Source organism: Chiloscyllium punctatum, chromosome 19, assembly GCF_047496795.1.
Source record: "Chiloscyllium punctatum isolate Juve2018m chromosome 19, sChiPun1.3, whole genome shotgun sequence".
Lineage (NCBI taxonomy): Eukaryota > Metazoa > Chordata > Chondrichthyes > Orectolobiformes > Hemiscylliidae > Chiloscyllium > Chiloscyllium punctatum.
Genome location: NC_092757.1, coordinates 50757589 through 50773793, shown reverse-complemented (window position 1 = coordinate 50773793; position 16205 = coordinate 50757589). Strand labels below are relative to the sequence as shown.

The window sequence follows — 16205 nt, the reverse complement described above, 5'->3', positions numbered from 1 at the left end:
TCCACAGCAACGCGAATGACTTTTAACTGTCTTATAGAGTCATAGAGAAGTACAGCACGGAAACAGACCCTTCGGTCCAACCCGTCCATGCCGACCCGATATTCCAACCAATCTAGTCCCACCTGCCAGCACCCGGCCCATATCCCTCCAAACCCCTCCTATTCATATACCCATCCAGATGCCTTTTAAATGCTGCAATTGTACCAGCCTCCACCACTTCCTCTGGCAGCTCATTCCCTACACGTACCACCCTCTGCCTGAAAAAGTTGCCCCTTAGATCCCTTTCATATCTTTCCCCTCTCACCCTAAACCTATGCCCTCGAGTTCTGGACATCCCACCCCAGGGAAGAGACTTAGTCTATTTATCCTATCCACACTCGTCATGATTTTATAAACCTCTATAAGGTCACCCCTCAGCCTCCGACGCTCCAGGGAAAATAACCCCAGCCTGTTCAGCGTCTCCCTATAGCTCAAATCCTCCAACCCTGGCAACATCCTTGTAAATCTTTTCTGAACCCTTTCAAGTCTCATAACCTTCTGATAGGAAGGAGACCAGAATTACACGTAATATTCCAAAAGTGGCTTAATCCTGTACAGCCGCAACATGACCTCCCAACTCCTGTAACTCAATACTCTGACCAATAAAGGAAAGCATGCCAAACACCTTCTTCACTATCCTATCTACCTGAGACTCCACTTTCAAGGAGCTATATCTTCCTCCAACAACTCTCCACTGTTAATGAGCTGTCAGAATGTACATGTGGCTGCATATTTCTGAGGGAGCCCTGAACAGAATATTTTCTCAAAAATGCAGTATTCTCTTCCTGTGGAATAAAATTGGTGATTCCAGACCCATGTTTCAAGTGTATGTTTCAGCACTGTGTTCAACGTAAGGACTTTATTGAATTGAAGTTTAAGATGGCTGCCTGGAGGGTGTGAAATCATAGTTAGAAGCCACATGACAATCGTAAACTAGGACAGAAACTTGTACATGATTGCCTTTCATTCCAAACAGAATGTGGAATATTGGGCAAGGCAAGCTGTGAGAAGATGGATTACATGTTAAGATTAGATTAGATTCCCTACAGTGTGGAAACAGGCCCTTCGGCCCAACAAGCCCACACCGACCCTCCGAAGAGCAACCCACCCAGACCCATACCCCTACATTTACCCCTTCACCTAACACTACGGGCAATTTAGCATGGCCAATTCACCTAACCTGCACATCTTTGGACTGTGGGAGGAAGCCGGAACATCCGGAGGAAACCCACGCAGACACCGGGAGAACGTGCAAACTCCACACAGACAGTTGCCTGAGGCGGGAATTGAACCTGGGTCCCTGACACTGTGAGGCAGCAGTGCTAGCCACTGAGTCACCGTTAACCTTCTTACTGTTGGCCACAACTTCAAGGGAGCGTTCAAAAACCTCAGAGCCTGCACTTTCCCCCTCCTTCACAGTTTCCCAGGTTACAGTCACTTTCTGCATGACTGCTATCTCCAGCTTCACCCACAGGATTGGTGTTACCTACACATGATCTGTGCCCTCTGATGATGTGTGTCCAACCATTGCACAGTGTATTTAACTGTGATTAAATGCTGGAATGGTTACTCTGTTTCCTTGCTGTACTGCTTGATGGCTCTGTAACAGTCAGTGTGAAGATGATGTGCAATCTGCATCACAATTAGGAGGTGAGTGTTCATTAATCCTCTTGGTCATTTTCAGGACCTATCTCATTTATCATGCATCCTCACTATAGCTAATGGAATTGGAGACAACTCATTCAAGGTGACTTTGTTGATGTCATGTATTATCAGAATCGAGTTGACTCATTTTATGGAAGTCAAAAGCATTATGTTGACAAGATTACTTTAAACCTACTCCCAGATATTTTCTTTTCTGTGTACTATGTGAGCCGTGGTTTTGTGAGGCTTCTTGAAATCTTCAGATGAAGGAACTGGCTCTGGACCTGAGTGCCCACACTCGAATTGTTTCTGATATTGGGCCTCACGTTCCCTTTCTATAGAGTGGATGGGAAATGGAGACCAAGATTCAAAGCATCTCACCAAGCAAAACTTACTAGGGCTGTCAGGGGAGGGTACATAGGAAGCTAACCGGGATGGGCTTTTGGTGACAAGGGAGGGACAGGATCCGTTGCAGGTCAGGGGAAAATGTATTCTTTTAGTATAAGGATTTGAGAGGAACACCTCTTGTAAACTGAATTAATCTTGTGGATCTCTTCTGACCCCTCTCACGAATAGTAATTCCACACATTAGTCAAAAGCAGACTTGTATACACTAACTGAGTGCATAATTTCTCTGTTCCCCTTGTGTTACAAGACAATTAACTTCCATGGGGTGAAATTGTGTGAAATTACTGTTATCATTGTTAAAAGACCAATTCCATTGAAGAGAAGCTTAATCAGAGTTTGCTGAACTGCCCGATCCCTCATCCACGTGTGCGTGTACATTTCACTGCTTCCCTTTCAGAAGTACAATCGTTGTGCAGCAGGGAACACAACACTATCAATTCTCTCTGGGATAAAACGGCGAGCAGCCCAGTGAGTTGTTAACCTTTTAGACCGTTACTCCTGCTGTCAAATACTTGCTTTACAATCTCTTTTTGGAATCCATTTTATTGGAAGCTCTCTGCTGAGGTCAAGGCGGGGAGTACAATTTAAACAGATAACTTAGATTTTATGAAGAACCAATTATGCAAGTTATTGTCACCCTGGGAATGCTAGAGAATCTATCATTCTTTGAAGGTACAGATATCACAGTTGCTTTTTGGAATTTGTGGGAGTGTACAGTCATTCCTGATTGGTTGTCCCTTTCTGTTGAACACTGTGAAATGTGGTACAGGAAGGATCATGTGGCTACTGTCAAAATGTTGCGCTCTTATAATGCCACAGTTATTGCAAATTTAGGAAGCGTGTAAGCCCCTCCTACTGGTATTTGTCATGGAATAACCAAATAGACTCAGCCAATGGTGCAATTTGGAAATGTATTCCTTCATCAGTTTTGACCCACTTTCACTTCACCCCTTGGTCTCAGCAAAGTAGCTCTGTCAATGCCAACATACGTTTACCCAGTGGGAGTCTGTCCTTGTGGCTTTGGGTTTCCTTAGCCCTAGCCTGACCCAAGAAGTTCAGTGTGGTGGTACATTCTAATGTTTTTATGCTGGATCAGTCATTTCAATGCCTCTCCCTCTTATACCATTTGTGAGTCCCCTCCAATGCCTAATTGTCAACTGCTGCAGTGAATTCTTGAAGTGATTCAGATGCAATGGTGAGCCTGCAATGAGTATTTTCAAAAGTTATCTGAAGGAGAACGTATGTGTGGATTTTTGGTCTTGGTTTCAGTAGTTTATATATGTAGCTGGGACTGTAGAAAATGTTTCTTTTGTGTTTAATCCTCCTCATTTAGACTGGACTACAGCTTTATTGGAAATGACAACTGGGAGTGGAATCCTCCCAGCCCTGAAGCAAGTGGGTGTTGGTGAGAAGATTATTAGATTCCCTACATATGGAAACAGGCCCTTTGGCCCAACAAATCCACACTGAACCTCCTCAGCTACACATTCATCTGCTCTATCCTCCAATTCCTACCCTCACTAGCTCGTAGCACTGGGAGTAATCCAGATATTACTATCCTCGAGGACCTCCTTTTTAAATTCCTGCCTAACTCCCTGTCATCTCCCTTCAAAATCTCAACCTTTTCCCTTCCTATGTTGTTGGTTCCAATGTGTACAATGACCTCCTGCTGGTCCCTCTCCCCTTTGAGACCATTTTGCACCCTCTCTGAGACATCCTTGATCCTGGCACAAGGGAAGCAACACACCAATCTGATTTTTCACTGCTGGCCACAGAAACAACTATCTGTGCCTCTGACCAGACAGTCCCCAATCACAACCGATTTCTTGAAACCTGACATACCCCTCATTACGTTACAGCCAGTCTCGACACCAGAAACTTGGTTGTTCGTGCTACATTCCCCTGAGAGTCCATCACCCCCTACACTTTCTAAAAACAGTATACTTATTTGAAATAGGGATAGCCACAGAAGTCTCATGAACTACATGCCTACACCTCCTACCTTTCCTGGAGGTAACCCATCTATCTGACTATATCTGCAGCTTTTCTCCCTTCCTATAACTACTATCCATCACACTCCCTAGCTCTTGTAAATTCCTTAATGCCTCTAACTGCTGCTCCAAATAATCCATGCAATCTGATAGGATTCACAACCAAAGACACCTCCTGCAGACATAATCATCAGGAAAATAGAAACTACCTAAACTCTCACATTCAACAGGAAGAGCATATGCAGAGTAGCAGGCCTCAGGCTACAACCTCTAACTTCAGATGGATGACCTGTTCCAGCAAAAATGAACAAAGAACACAGAAGTAAATGGGTGATTTTTCTGCCTCATGTGACTTTAGATGTGAGGCAGAAAGTGAATTGTTAATTCTGTGTGTGTGTGTGTGTAACAAACTCACTCTGAAGAGGAATTTCAGGAGTTTGAACGTAAGAACTGCACCAAGTTTTCAGTTTGTATTCTTTTAAACACACAAGACATCTCAACTATTGACTGTTAACTGAGGATTGAAAATATGAGATTTGACCATAAATTAATAAAAAGCTAAGAAAAGGCAGAATAATAAACTTTATTTTCATACAAGCTGAGGAACCCAAAAGAGGATTATCTTGATGATTTAACAACATGTCCTGTAATTATTGATATCCCAGTACTCACCATTAACACTGCACCTTGGAAATGGGGAATCTCACCCAAACATTAAAGGTCATAACTACTTTTCTGATAGAAAGTGTAATGATGGACCCATTAACAGTATTGATCTGAATGTGCATTAAATAAAATTAAATAAAATTGCTCCCTTTTAAACCTGCAGATATTGCTTTAAATATACATAACAGTATATTGTAAGGATCAGGAATAACTTGGTGCAAAGGTTTCACAGAATTTTCATCTCCATCCAGCAGCTGATGTGAACAAACTCATGTGAAACCATTGCAACTTTTGTCGATGTTAGGGGTATTTTATAGTGATATCTTGGGTGATATCAAGAGTGATATTAGCAGTTATATTTGGGGTTATATTAGCTGTGATATTAAGGATGATAATAAGCTGTGATATTATGGCCATCTGTTCTAGAAGGCATTCAACAAGATACCTCACAACCGTTAAGTCATGTGATAAGAGCTCATGGTTTTGGGAGGTAGCATATTAGCACCGATAGAGAATTGGCTAATGGGCAGGAGACAGCAAGTGAGGATAAAGGGTTCTTTTTCAGATTGGCAGCCCATGACTAGTGGCATTCTACAGAGATCAATGCTGGGAGCACAGCAGTTTACAGTGTATAATAATGACTTTGAGGAAGGAAGCAAATGTAATGTAGCAAAATTTTCAAATGACACAAAAGTAGGTGGAAGGCAAGTTGCAAGAGGGATGCAAACAATTGACAAAGAGGTTAAGTAAGTGGGCAAAAAGTTGGCCAGTGGAGTTGCTCATTTTGGAACGGAGGTCAAACGAACACTATTATTTAAATGGAGAAAATATGCAGAAAGCTGCAACACAAAGGGACTTTGGGATACTGATGTATGAAACATAGAAAGCTAGCATACAAGGGCAGCAGGTAACCATGAAGGCTAGTGGAGTTTTGACCCTTGTTTGCAGGGGGTTGGAACATAAGAGAAGGGAAGGTTTCCTGTAACTGAACAAAACCCTGGTGAGACTGCGTCTGAAGTACTGTCAGCAGGTTTGCTCCCCTTCTTTAAGGAAATGCATTGTTTCATTGGAGGCAGTTCAGAGAAGGTTCACCAGGATGATCCCTGGGATACAGGATATGGTCTTATGAGCAAAGGCTGAACAGGTTGGGACCCTACTCACTGGAGTTCAGAAGGATAAAAAAATCATCTCATTGAAGCATCCAGGATTCTTAATCAGCTGGACAGGATAAACGCTGAGAGAATGTTTCTCTTCATGGGAGAGTCTAGGACCCGAAGACGTCATTTCAGATTAAAAGGCCATCAATTTAAGACTGAGATGAGGAGGATTTCTTTTTCTCCCAAAGGGTAATGAGTCTTTGGAGCTCATTGCAATCGAGAGCTACGGGGGCAGAGATCTTGTGTATATTTAAGGCTGAGTTAAGATGGATTCGTGATCATTAGAGGAATCAATGGTTCTGGGAAAGTGGACATGAGGAATGTCAGATCAGCCATTTTCCTGTTGAAAGGCAGAGTAGGTTTGAGGAGCCAAATGGCTTACTCCAGTTCCTATTTCTTGTGGTCTTATTAAGAATGATATGGGTGTTGATATTAACAGTGCTAATAGGGGTGATCCTGCAATCTGGTGCACCCTGCGAGAGTAGAATTCTTAGATACTACAACTTGGGAAACTGTAGACATCTCTAAAACCTCTAAAAGCAGCATATTGGAGATACTGGGAATTTGCAGTAAAAATCAGAAAGTGCTGAAGAAACTCAGCAAGTCTGGCAGCATCTGTGCGGAAAGAAACAAAGCTAAGGTTTCAAGTTGAATATCATTTGATTTTGATATTCTTTGAGGAGTTAATGTTGGCCAGGGCACAGCTAGGCGAATTCTCTTGCCCTTCCTCAAATATTCCAATGGGATCTTTCATGTCAGCTGCAGAACAGTTTAAAACATATAAGATTCTTGTCATGCCACAGTCTCCCTAATTTTACTTACAGCTGTACACTCCTCTGTGTGAGGCTGTGACTTCCAGAACCATTTGCGTGTGTGGAGCCTAGGTGCAGCTCCATGACTACACGACTGCTCAGCGTAGAGGGAGTGCAGTTGGAGAGAAACAGTGGTGTAGTGTTAATGCCCTTGGACATCGAGAGGCGCCAGGACATATGATTCAATCCCACCATGTCAGCTGGTCGGATTTAAATTTAATTCATGAAAAGATATGGAATTGACAATTGATATGTAATGGTGACCATGATAACAATTGCCAATCGTTGCTCAAACCTGTCTGGGTCAATCAGGAGCTTTAGGGAAGAAATCTGCTGTCGTTTCCTGGTCTGGCCTACATGACTCCAGATCAACAGCAATATGCTTGACTCTTAAGAATGGCAGAGTAAGCCACTTGGGTGAAGGAATATTAGACATAGGAGAGCGACCTAGTGGCTTGTTGGTTAGCACTGCTGCCTCACAGCGTCAGGGCTCTGGGTTCAATTCCACCTTCAGGTGACTGTCTGTGTGGAGTTTGCACATTCTCCCCGTGTCTGCGTGGGTTTTCTCCAGGTGCTCCGGTTTCCTCCCACTGTTCAAAGATGTGCAGGTTAGGTGAATTGGCCATGCTAAATTGCCCATAGTGTTCAGGGATGTGTAGGTTCGGTGCATTAATCAGGGGAAATGTAGAGTATTAGATTAGGGGAATGGGTCTGGGTGGGTTACTCTTCGGAAGGCCAATGTGACTTGGGCCAAATGGCCTGCAGGAATTCTATGAATAAATGCTGGCCTTACTTGTGATGCACACATCCCACGAAAGAATTCAGAAATAAAAATTTCCTCACTCAAGTGACACATTGTGGGAACGAAAATCCGACCCTATCTCTCTGCACATTGAGCCACTGCTATCTCTCAAAGTTGAACAACTTTCTTTCTCACACATTGATGAACATCCTGTCTGATTTTCCAGTGTTATGCTGGCCCAGATCCCTATTTCATTCATCAGTTCTTGGGTCTGTGTTTTTTCCAAAGTTTGTTTGAAGAAATATCCAGAACTGCAGGTAGGATTATTGTAAAGAAAGTTTATTTGACTCTGTTACAGTATTTTGTGGGTGAAGGTGATCATTCAGTGTTTAACTGGTAGATTCTTTACTGAGAGGATCAGGAGGTTGCCTGGATAATTAACAATTGCACAAAATGTTCATTAATAATCAGAATGAGCATAATTCAAACAAAAAGTTCAGTCACTGATTAAAAACTGTAGTTAGAATCATTACAGTGTAAAAGCAGGCCATTCAGCCCACACCAAGCCTCCTAGAAGCATCCCACCCAGACCCAACCTTCTCTCTGTAACCCCTAATCCACACACCCCTGGACACGATGGGCAATTTAGCAAGGCCAATCCACCTAATCTGCATAAATTTGGACTGTGAGAGGAAACTCATGCAGACATAGGGAGAACATGTAAACTCTACACAGACAGTCATCCAAGGGTGGAATCAAACCTAGGTCCCTGGCGCTGTGAGGGAAGCAGTGCAAACCACTGAGCCACCAAGCCACCCACCAATCAGACCTCCTTGCAAAACTGCCGAGAGACTGTTAAATGGCACCAGGTTCAACCTGCTCCATCTCTGTCCTTGGTTTTGATATGATCTTAGTGCTGCCCAGAATCTGAGCAACAGACTGAATAGGAGTGAAGACAATGGAGGGAAGCAGTAACAAGTTAACATGTGTGGAACATGTGTGTATTTGGTCATGCACCAAACCCTTTGCCAATGTTTTTCTCCTTCAGTTTGTCCTAAAACATCCCCAATAACCAAAAACACCCGACATTAAAATCCATGTTTTATGGTTCATGATCACTTCAGTAATAGTAACCCACCTCCCCTCCGAGCCCATATTTATGACAATAGGTATTTGAGTCAATCAGTGTGGTTTGCTGATATGTTTTGGCATATTGATCAATATCATGCATGTTAGTTAATAGCCTAATTTCCACAGATGTTTCTGTTGAAGAGGACTACACTGCAGATAGATGCCCACGTAAAACGGACCTGCTTAAAAAATACATCCTTTTTTAATTCGCTCATGGGATGTGGACATCACTGGCCGGGTCGGTTCCTATTTGAGAATTCTAGCTGCCTTTGAAAAGGTGGTGATGAGCTGAACCACTGCAATCCAGGTGCTGTAGGTTGACCCACAAAGCCATTAGGGAGGAAGTTCCAAGACTCTGTCTATTGACACAGAAGGAACAGTGATAGCTTTCCAAGTCAAGGTGCTAAGTGGCTTGGAGGGGAACTTCCATTGGACTTTGTGGTGTTCCCATCTACCCTAGCCCTTCTAAAAGGAAGTGGTCATGGGTTTGGAACATTTTGTCTAAGAAGCCTTGGAAATTGTTGGCCAACCCACTTCAGTTTCTCATCAATGGCAATTCTAAGGATGTGGATAGTGGAGGATACAATGATGGTAAAGCTGTTGAATGTTAAGATGATTTGATTCTCTCTTATTGGAGATGGTCATTGCCTGGTACGAATGTTACTTGCCACTTTTCAGACCAAGCCTGGATATTGCCCAGATCATGTTGCATTTGAACATGAACTGCTTCAGTATCTGAGGAGAAATAATTATAAAGATTGTGCAATCATCGATGAAGATCCCCATTTCTGATCTTATCATGAAGGGTAAGTCATTGATGAAGCAGCTGAAGATGATTGAGCCTAGGGAACTCCTCCAGAGAGATCCTGGTGCTGAGATGACTGACCTCCAATAACCACAGCCATCTTCCTATGTGCCAGGTATGACTCCAACCAGTGGAGAGCCTTCTCCCAATAGGCACCGATTCCAGTTCTGATGGAGCTCCTTTTTGCCACAATCAGTCAAATGCAGCCTTGATCAAGGGCTCACCTCGTCTCACCTCTGGAATTCAGCTCTTTTGTCCATGTGTGTTTGAACCAAGGCTGTAATGAGGTCAGGAGCTGAGTGACCCTGGCAGAGCCCAAACTGGATTTCAGTGAGTAGGTTATTGCTGAGCAGGTGCTGCTTAACAACTTCCATCATCGAGAGTCGACTGATGGAGCAGTAATTGGCCAGGTTGCGTTTTGTATACACGACATACTTGGGCAGTTTTCCATATTGTTGGGTAGACGTCAATGTTGTAATTGTACTGGAACAGCTTGGCTAGGAGAATGACAACTTCTGGAGCACATTCTATTGCCAGAATGTTGTCAGGGCTCATAACCTTTACAGCATCCAGTACCTCCAGTCATTTCTTGATATTGCATGAGTGAATCAAATTGCTTGAAGACTGGTATCTGTGATGTCAAGGACCACTGAAGGAGGCCAAGATGAATCATCCACTTGGCAGTGCTGGCTGAAGATTGCTTCAGCCTTATCTTTTGCACTGATACAAAGAGCTTATCCATCATTGAGGATGGGGATATTTGTGGAGCCTCCTCCTCCAGTGAGTTGTTTAATTGTCCACCACCATTCATGACTGGATATGGCAGGATTGCAGCGCTTAGAGCTGATCCATTGGCTATGGGATTTATTAGCTCTGTCTAGCTTTTGCTGTTTGGTATGCAAGTAGCCCTGTTTGGTGGCTTCACCAGGCTGACACCTCATCATCAGGAATGCCTAGTGTTGCTCCTGGCATGCCCTCCTGCGCTCTCCATTGAACCAAGGTTGATCACCTGGCTTGATGGTAATGGTTGAGTGGGGTATATGTCAGGCCATGAGGTTACAGATTGTGCTGGAGTACAATCCTACTGCTGCTGGTAGCTCACAACACCTCATGGATGCCTAGTTTTGAATTGCTCGACCTGTTTGAAATCTATCCCATTAAGCATGGTGATAGTTCCACATGATAGAGGATATGCTTAATATGAAAACAGGACTGTGTGGTAATCATTGTTACCAATACTGTCAATGGAAGATCTGTCACTGATGGAACAGAGATAGAGACAGACAGACAGACAGAGACCATGGGTAGAGGGAGCTGGGAGCAGCTGGAATGGTGAGTATGGGCTCCTTACCCTCTCCATGTTTCTCCTTCCCTCACCCTTGTCTCTACCTCACATTTCCCCTCGACCTCACTTTTCCCCTACCCCTCTCTTTCTCTCTGTGTCTCTTAGATGGAGAGGAATTTGTTAATTGTGTACAAGACAATTTTCTGATTCAGTATGTGCATGTACCTACTAGAGAAGGTGCAAAACTTGACCTACTCTTGGGAAATAAGGCAGGGCAGGTGACTGAGGTGTCAGTGGGGGAGCACTTTGGGGCCAGCGACCATAATTCTATTCATTTTAAAATAGTGATGGAAAAGGATAGACCAGACCTAAAAGTTGAAGTTCTAAATTGGAGAAAGGCCAACTTTGACAGTATTAAGCAAGAACTTTCTAAAGCTGATTGGGCGCAATGTTCACAGGTAAAGGGACGGCTAGAAAATGGGAAGCCTTCAGAAATGAGATAACGAGAGTCCAGAGAAAGTATATTCCTGTCAGGGTGAAAGGAAAGGCTGGTAGGTATAGGGAATGCTGGATGACTAAAGAAATTGAGGTTTTGGTCAAGAAAAAGAAGGAAGCATATGTAAGGTATAGGCAGCATAGATCAAGTGAATCCTTAGAAGGTTACAAAAGCAGTAGGAGTATACTTAAGAGAGAAATCAGGAGGGCAAAAAGGGGACATGAGATAGCTTTGGCAAATAGAGTTAAGGAGAATCCAAAGGGTTTTTACAAATACATGAAGGACAAAATGGTAACTAGCGAGAGAATAGGGCCCCTCAAAGATCAGCAAGGCGGCCTTTGTGTGGAGCCACAGAAAATGGGGGAGATACTAAACGAGTATTTTGCATTAGTATTTACTGTGGGAAAGGATATGGAAGATATAGAATGTAGGGAAATAGATGGTGACACCTTGAAAAATGTCCATATTACAGAGGAGGAAGTGTTGGATGTCTTGAAATGCATAAAAGTGGATAAATCCCCAGGACCTGGTCAGGTGTATCCCAGAACTCTATGGGAAACTAGGGAAGTGATTGCTGGGCATCTTACTGAGATATTTGTATCATTGATAGTCGCAGGTGAGGTGCCAGAAGACTGGAGGTTGGCTAACGTGGTGCCACTGTTTAAAAAAGGAGGTAAGGACAGCCCAGGGAAGTATAGACCAGTGAGCCTGATGTAGGTGTTAAAAACAATGACTGCAGATGCTGGAAACCAGATTCTGGATTAGTGGTGCTGGAAGAGCACAGCAGTTCAGGCAGCATCCAAGTAGCTTCGAAATCGACGTTTTGGGCAAAAGTCTTTCATCAGGAAGGTGTTGGCAAGTTGTTGGAGGGAATCCTGAGGGACAGGATGTACATGTATTTGGAAAGGCAAAGACTGATTAGAGATAGTCAACATGGCTTTGTGTGTGGGAAATCATGTCTCACAAACTTGATTGAGTTTTTATGCTGGAGCTGAGTGTCACAGCATCGAAACAGACCCTTCAGTCCAACTAATCCACACCGACCATGTTCCCAAACTACACTAGTCCCACGTGCTTGTGTTTGGCCACACCCCTCCAAACCTTTCCTATTCATGTACTAATCCAAATGTCTTTTCAATGTTGTAAGTGCACCTGCATCCACCACTTCCTCTGGCAATTTGAAACACTCTCTGTATAAAAAAAAATCACCCCTCATGTCCTTTTTAAAACTTTCTCCTCTTGCCTTAAAAATATGACCCCTCGTTTTGAACTTCCCACCCTATGTAAAAGATCTTTGCTATTCACCCATTTTGATTTTATAAACCTCTATAAGGTCACCCCTCAACCTTGGACAGTCCAATGGAAAATGTCCCTGCCCACCTAGCATCTTCTTATAACTCAAACCCTCCAATCTCGGCAACATCTTGGAAAATCTCCTGAAGCCTTTCCGATCCTTCCTGTAGCATTGTGACCAGAACTGTACACAGTACTCCAGAAGAGGCCTCACCAACATCCTGTGTAACCTCAACATAACATCCCAACTCCTATATTCAAAGGTCTGAGCAATGAAGGCAAACTTGCTAAATGCCTTCTTAACCACCCAGTCTACCTGTGACGCAAGCTTCGACGAATTATATACCTGAACCCCTAGGGTCTATGCTCCCCACTGAGTTGTGACAGAACTAGGTTGGAACATAGATCAGCTTCATGATAGTACCTGGGGTGGCACAGTGGCTCAGTGGTTAGCACTGCTGCCTCACAGCATCAACGGTATGATTCCAGCCTCGGGCGGCTGTCTGTGTGGTGTTTGCATACTCTCCCTGTGTCTGCGCGGGTTTCCTCCAACAATCCAAAGATGTGCAGGTCAGGTGAATTGGCTGTGCTAAATTGTCCATAGTGTCCAGAGATGTGTAGGCTAAGTGCATTAGTCAGGGGTAAATGTAGGGTAGGGGGAACGGGTCTGGGTGGGTTACTCTTTGGAGGGTTGGTATGGACTTGATGGGCCAAAGGGCCTGTTTCCACAGTGTAGGGATTCTATGACAGCACCTCAGATGATGTTCTGAAGACCTTTGGATTAGTTATTGCTGAGGAAACTCATAGGAAACTATTGATAACAAATGAAAGGTGATTCTGACGAGGGAGATCAGGGGAGGGGTGAACTTTCCAACTCAGTACACAGGAGGAGCGTGGTTTGAAGATCACTGTCTGGTAAAACCGTTGAGTCCCAGTGCACGCAAGCCGAAAAGTTGCGCGTCACGTGCGGTTTTAAAAAGAAGGCCCAATAAATATTTAACAGGTCCAGAGCCCCTTCATCGAGACACGAGCACACTCCCAGAAGTCCGAGCGGTAGGAAGGAGGGGGGAGGGGGAGTTGGGTCACATGACTGTACACCGGTTCCGCCGCAGGGCTCCCTGGAAACGGATAGCAGCGTGCACGTGCCTGCAGCGCACGCACCCAACAGTCTTTAAGAGTTCGTTAAACAGCATGAGGATGTGCCAGTTATACTTGGCCGAGCACTCGATGTAGCCGCACTTCCACGTCTTCTTCACGAGGTTGGAAACGTTCCGCCTGGGAATAACGCGGCCCCTCTGCAAGTCCCGCTTGTTGCCGACGATGATGATGGGGATCTCGTTGGTCCCGATCATCCTGAGAGGAGAGAGTAGACAGAGAGTGAGAAGGTCAAAGAAACAAGTGAGTTTTGAGAAGATTTGTAGCTCAGGTTGAGGTTTTGGATGTAGGTTTGCTCGCTGAGCAGGAAGGTTCATTTCCAGACGTTTTATTACCTTACTAGGTAACATCTTCAGTGGGCCTCAGGCGAAGCAATACTGAAAATTCCTGCTTTGTATTTATATGTTTGGGTTTCTTTGGGTTGATGATGTCATTTCCTGTGGTGATGTTATTTCCTGTGGTGAAGTCACTTCCTGTTTCTTATCTCGGGGGTGGTAGATGGGGTCTAACTCAATGTGTTTGTTGATAGAGTTCCGGTTGGAATGCCATGCTTCTAGGAATTCTTGTGCGTGTCTTTGTTTGGCTTGTCCTAGGATGGATGTGTTGTCCCAGTCGAAGTGGTCTCCTTCCTTATCTGTATGTAAGGATACTAGAGAGAGAGGGTCATGTCTTTTTATGGCTAGTTGGTGTTCGTGTATCTTGGTGGCTAGTTTTCTGCCTGTTTGTCCAATATAGTGTTTGTTACAGTTCTTGCATGGTATTTTGTAAATGACATTAGTTTTGCTCATTGTCTGTATCGGGTCTTTCAAGTTCATTAGCTGCTGTTTTAGTGTGTTGGTGGGTTTGTGGGCTACCATGATGCCAAGGGGTCTGAGTACATTGGACGAAGACATGCACGAGAATTCCTAGAAGCATGGCATTCCAACCGGAAGTCTATCAACAAACACATCGAGTTAGACCCCATCTACCAACCCTTGAGATAAGGAACAGGAAGTGACTTCACCACAGGAAATGACAACATCAACCCAAAGAAACCCAAACATATAAATACAAAGCAGGAATTTTCAGCATTGCTTTGCCTGAGGCCCACTGAAGATGTTACCTAATAGGGTAACGAAACATCTGGAAATGAACCTTCCTGCTCAGCGAGCAAACCTACATTCAAAAGAAACAAGTGGTTGAGTATACAAGATATTGGGCTGCGCTTCCCAAAGTGGTTTCCCCATTGCCACCCCAAATGTCCTGATCCCTCTTCAACCCACCTTGCCCTATTCAGTGAAAACTAGACCACTGGCCTGAGGAGGGGTTGTGAGGGCTGGTGTGGTGGGGAGAAGACCCCATGGGGGTGTATGGGATGGAGAGCAGCCAGGGCAGTGGGTGGGATGGAGAGAACCCATGGGGATAGATGGAATGGAGAGCACCCATGGCGGTGGGTGGGATGGAGACAACCCATGGGGATAGATGGGATGGAGGGAACCCATGGGGATGGATGGGATGGAGGGAACCTGTGGTGTTGGGTGGGATGGAGAGCACCCATAGAACAGAGGAAGGGGGTGTCTCATATGATGTTGCTTTAGAACTGGAAATGACCAAATTTTGCAACACCGTTTGGGATTGTAACCCCCACTTCGGCCATCCTGATGTAAAATTTACGGAACAGAAACAGTCCATTCAGCCCAGCCTCTCAATGCTGTCCTTGACCCGTTCCATGGGGTCATCGCATCCTACTTTATCCAACCCTGCTACCCCAGCTTTCCATCTTTCTTCCTCATCTGGTTTTCTACATTCCTCTTAAATGCAGCCCGACTATTAATTTCAACTATATGCTGGTAATACAGAAATCCACATTGTCGCTATTTGAAAAAAGATGTTCAAATTTTTTCTTCGAATTTTTATGGGATTTACAAGTGATTTTTGTATTTACAACTGTCCATTTTTACTCCCCCACCAAATGGCAACAACATAAGACCACAGGGTATAAGAGCAGAAGTAGACCATTTGCCCTTTGGGGTCTGCTTCACCATTCGATCATGGCTGATACGTTTCTCAACCCCATTCTCCTGCCTTCTCCCTCTAACCTTTGATCTCTTTATTCATCAATAACCTCTGTCTCGAATGACTCAGTGACTTGTCCTCCACAGCCCCTATGGCAGTGAGTTCCTCAGATTCACCACCCTTTGGCTGAAGAAATTCCTCCTCATTTCAGTTCTAAAGGGTCGTCCTTTCACTCTGAGGCTGTGCCTTCGGGTCCTAGTCTCTCCTACTAGTGGAAACATCTCCACGTTCACTCTGTCCAGGCCTCTCAGTATTCTGTAAGTTTCAATGAGAAAGACTCATACAGCATGGAAACAGACCCTTCAATCCAACTCGTCTATGCTGACCATTTTCTCAAACTAAACCAGTCCCACTTGCTTGTGTTTGGTCCATATCTCACCAAACTTTTCCTATTCATGTAGACTAGATTAGATTTCCTACAGTATGGAAACAGGCCCTTTGGCCCAACAAGTCCACACCGACCCTTCGAAGAGTAACCCACCCAGACCCATTCCTCTACCTTATCTTTGCCCCTGACTAATGCACC

The 16205-nt window shown here is 44.3% G+C and overlaps 1 protein-coding gene across 3 annotated transcripts in view; it reads right to left on the bottom strand.

Moving 5' to 3' along the window:
- Positions 1–7632: 7632 nt before the first annotated feature.
- Positions 7633–16205, bottom strand: part of LOC140491331 (ras-like protein family member 10B) — a 218209-nt gene continuing 209636 nt past the window's right edge. For all 3 annotated transcript variants that reach the window (XM_072589359.1, XM_072589360.1, XM_072589361.1), the window contains exon 4: positions 7633–13822. In XM_072589359.1, coding sequence (XP_072445460.1) covers positions 13552–13822 — 271 coding nt within the window. In that variant the 3' untranslated portion in view covers positions 7633–13551. The remainder of the gene's footprint in view (positions 13823–16205) is intronic.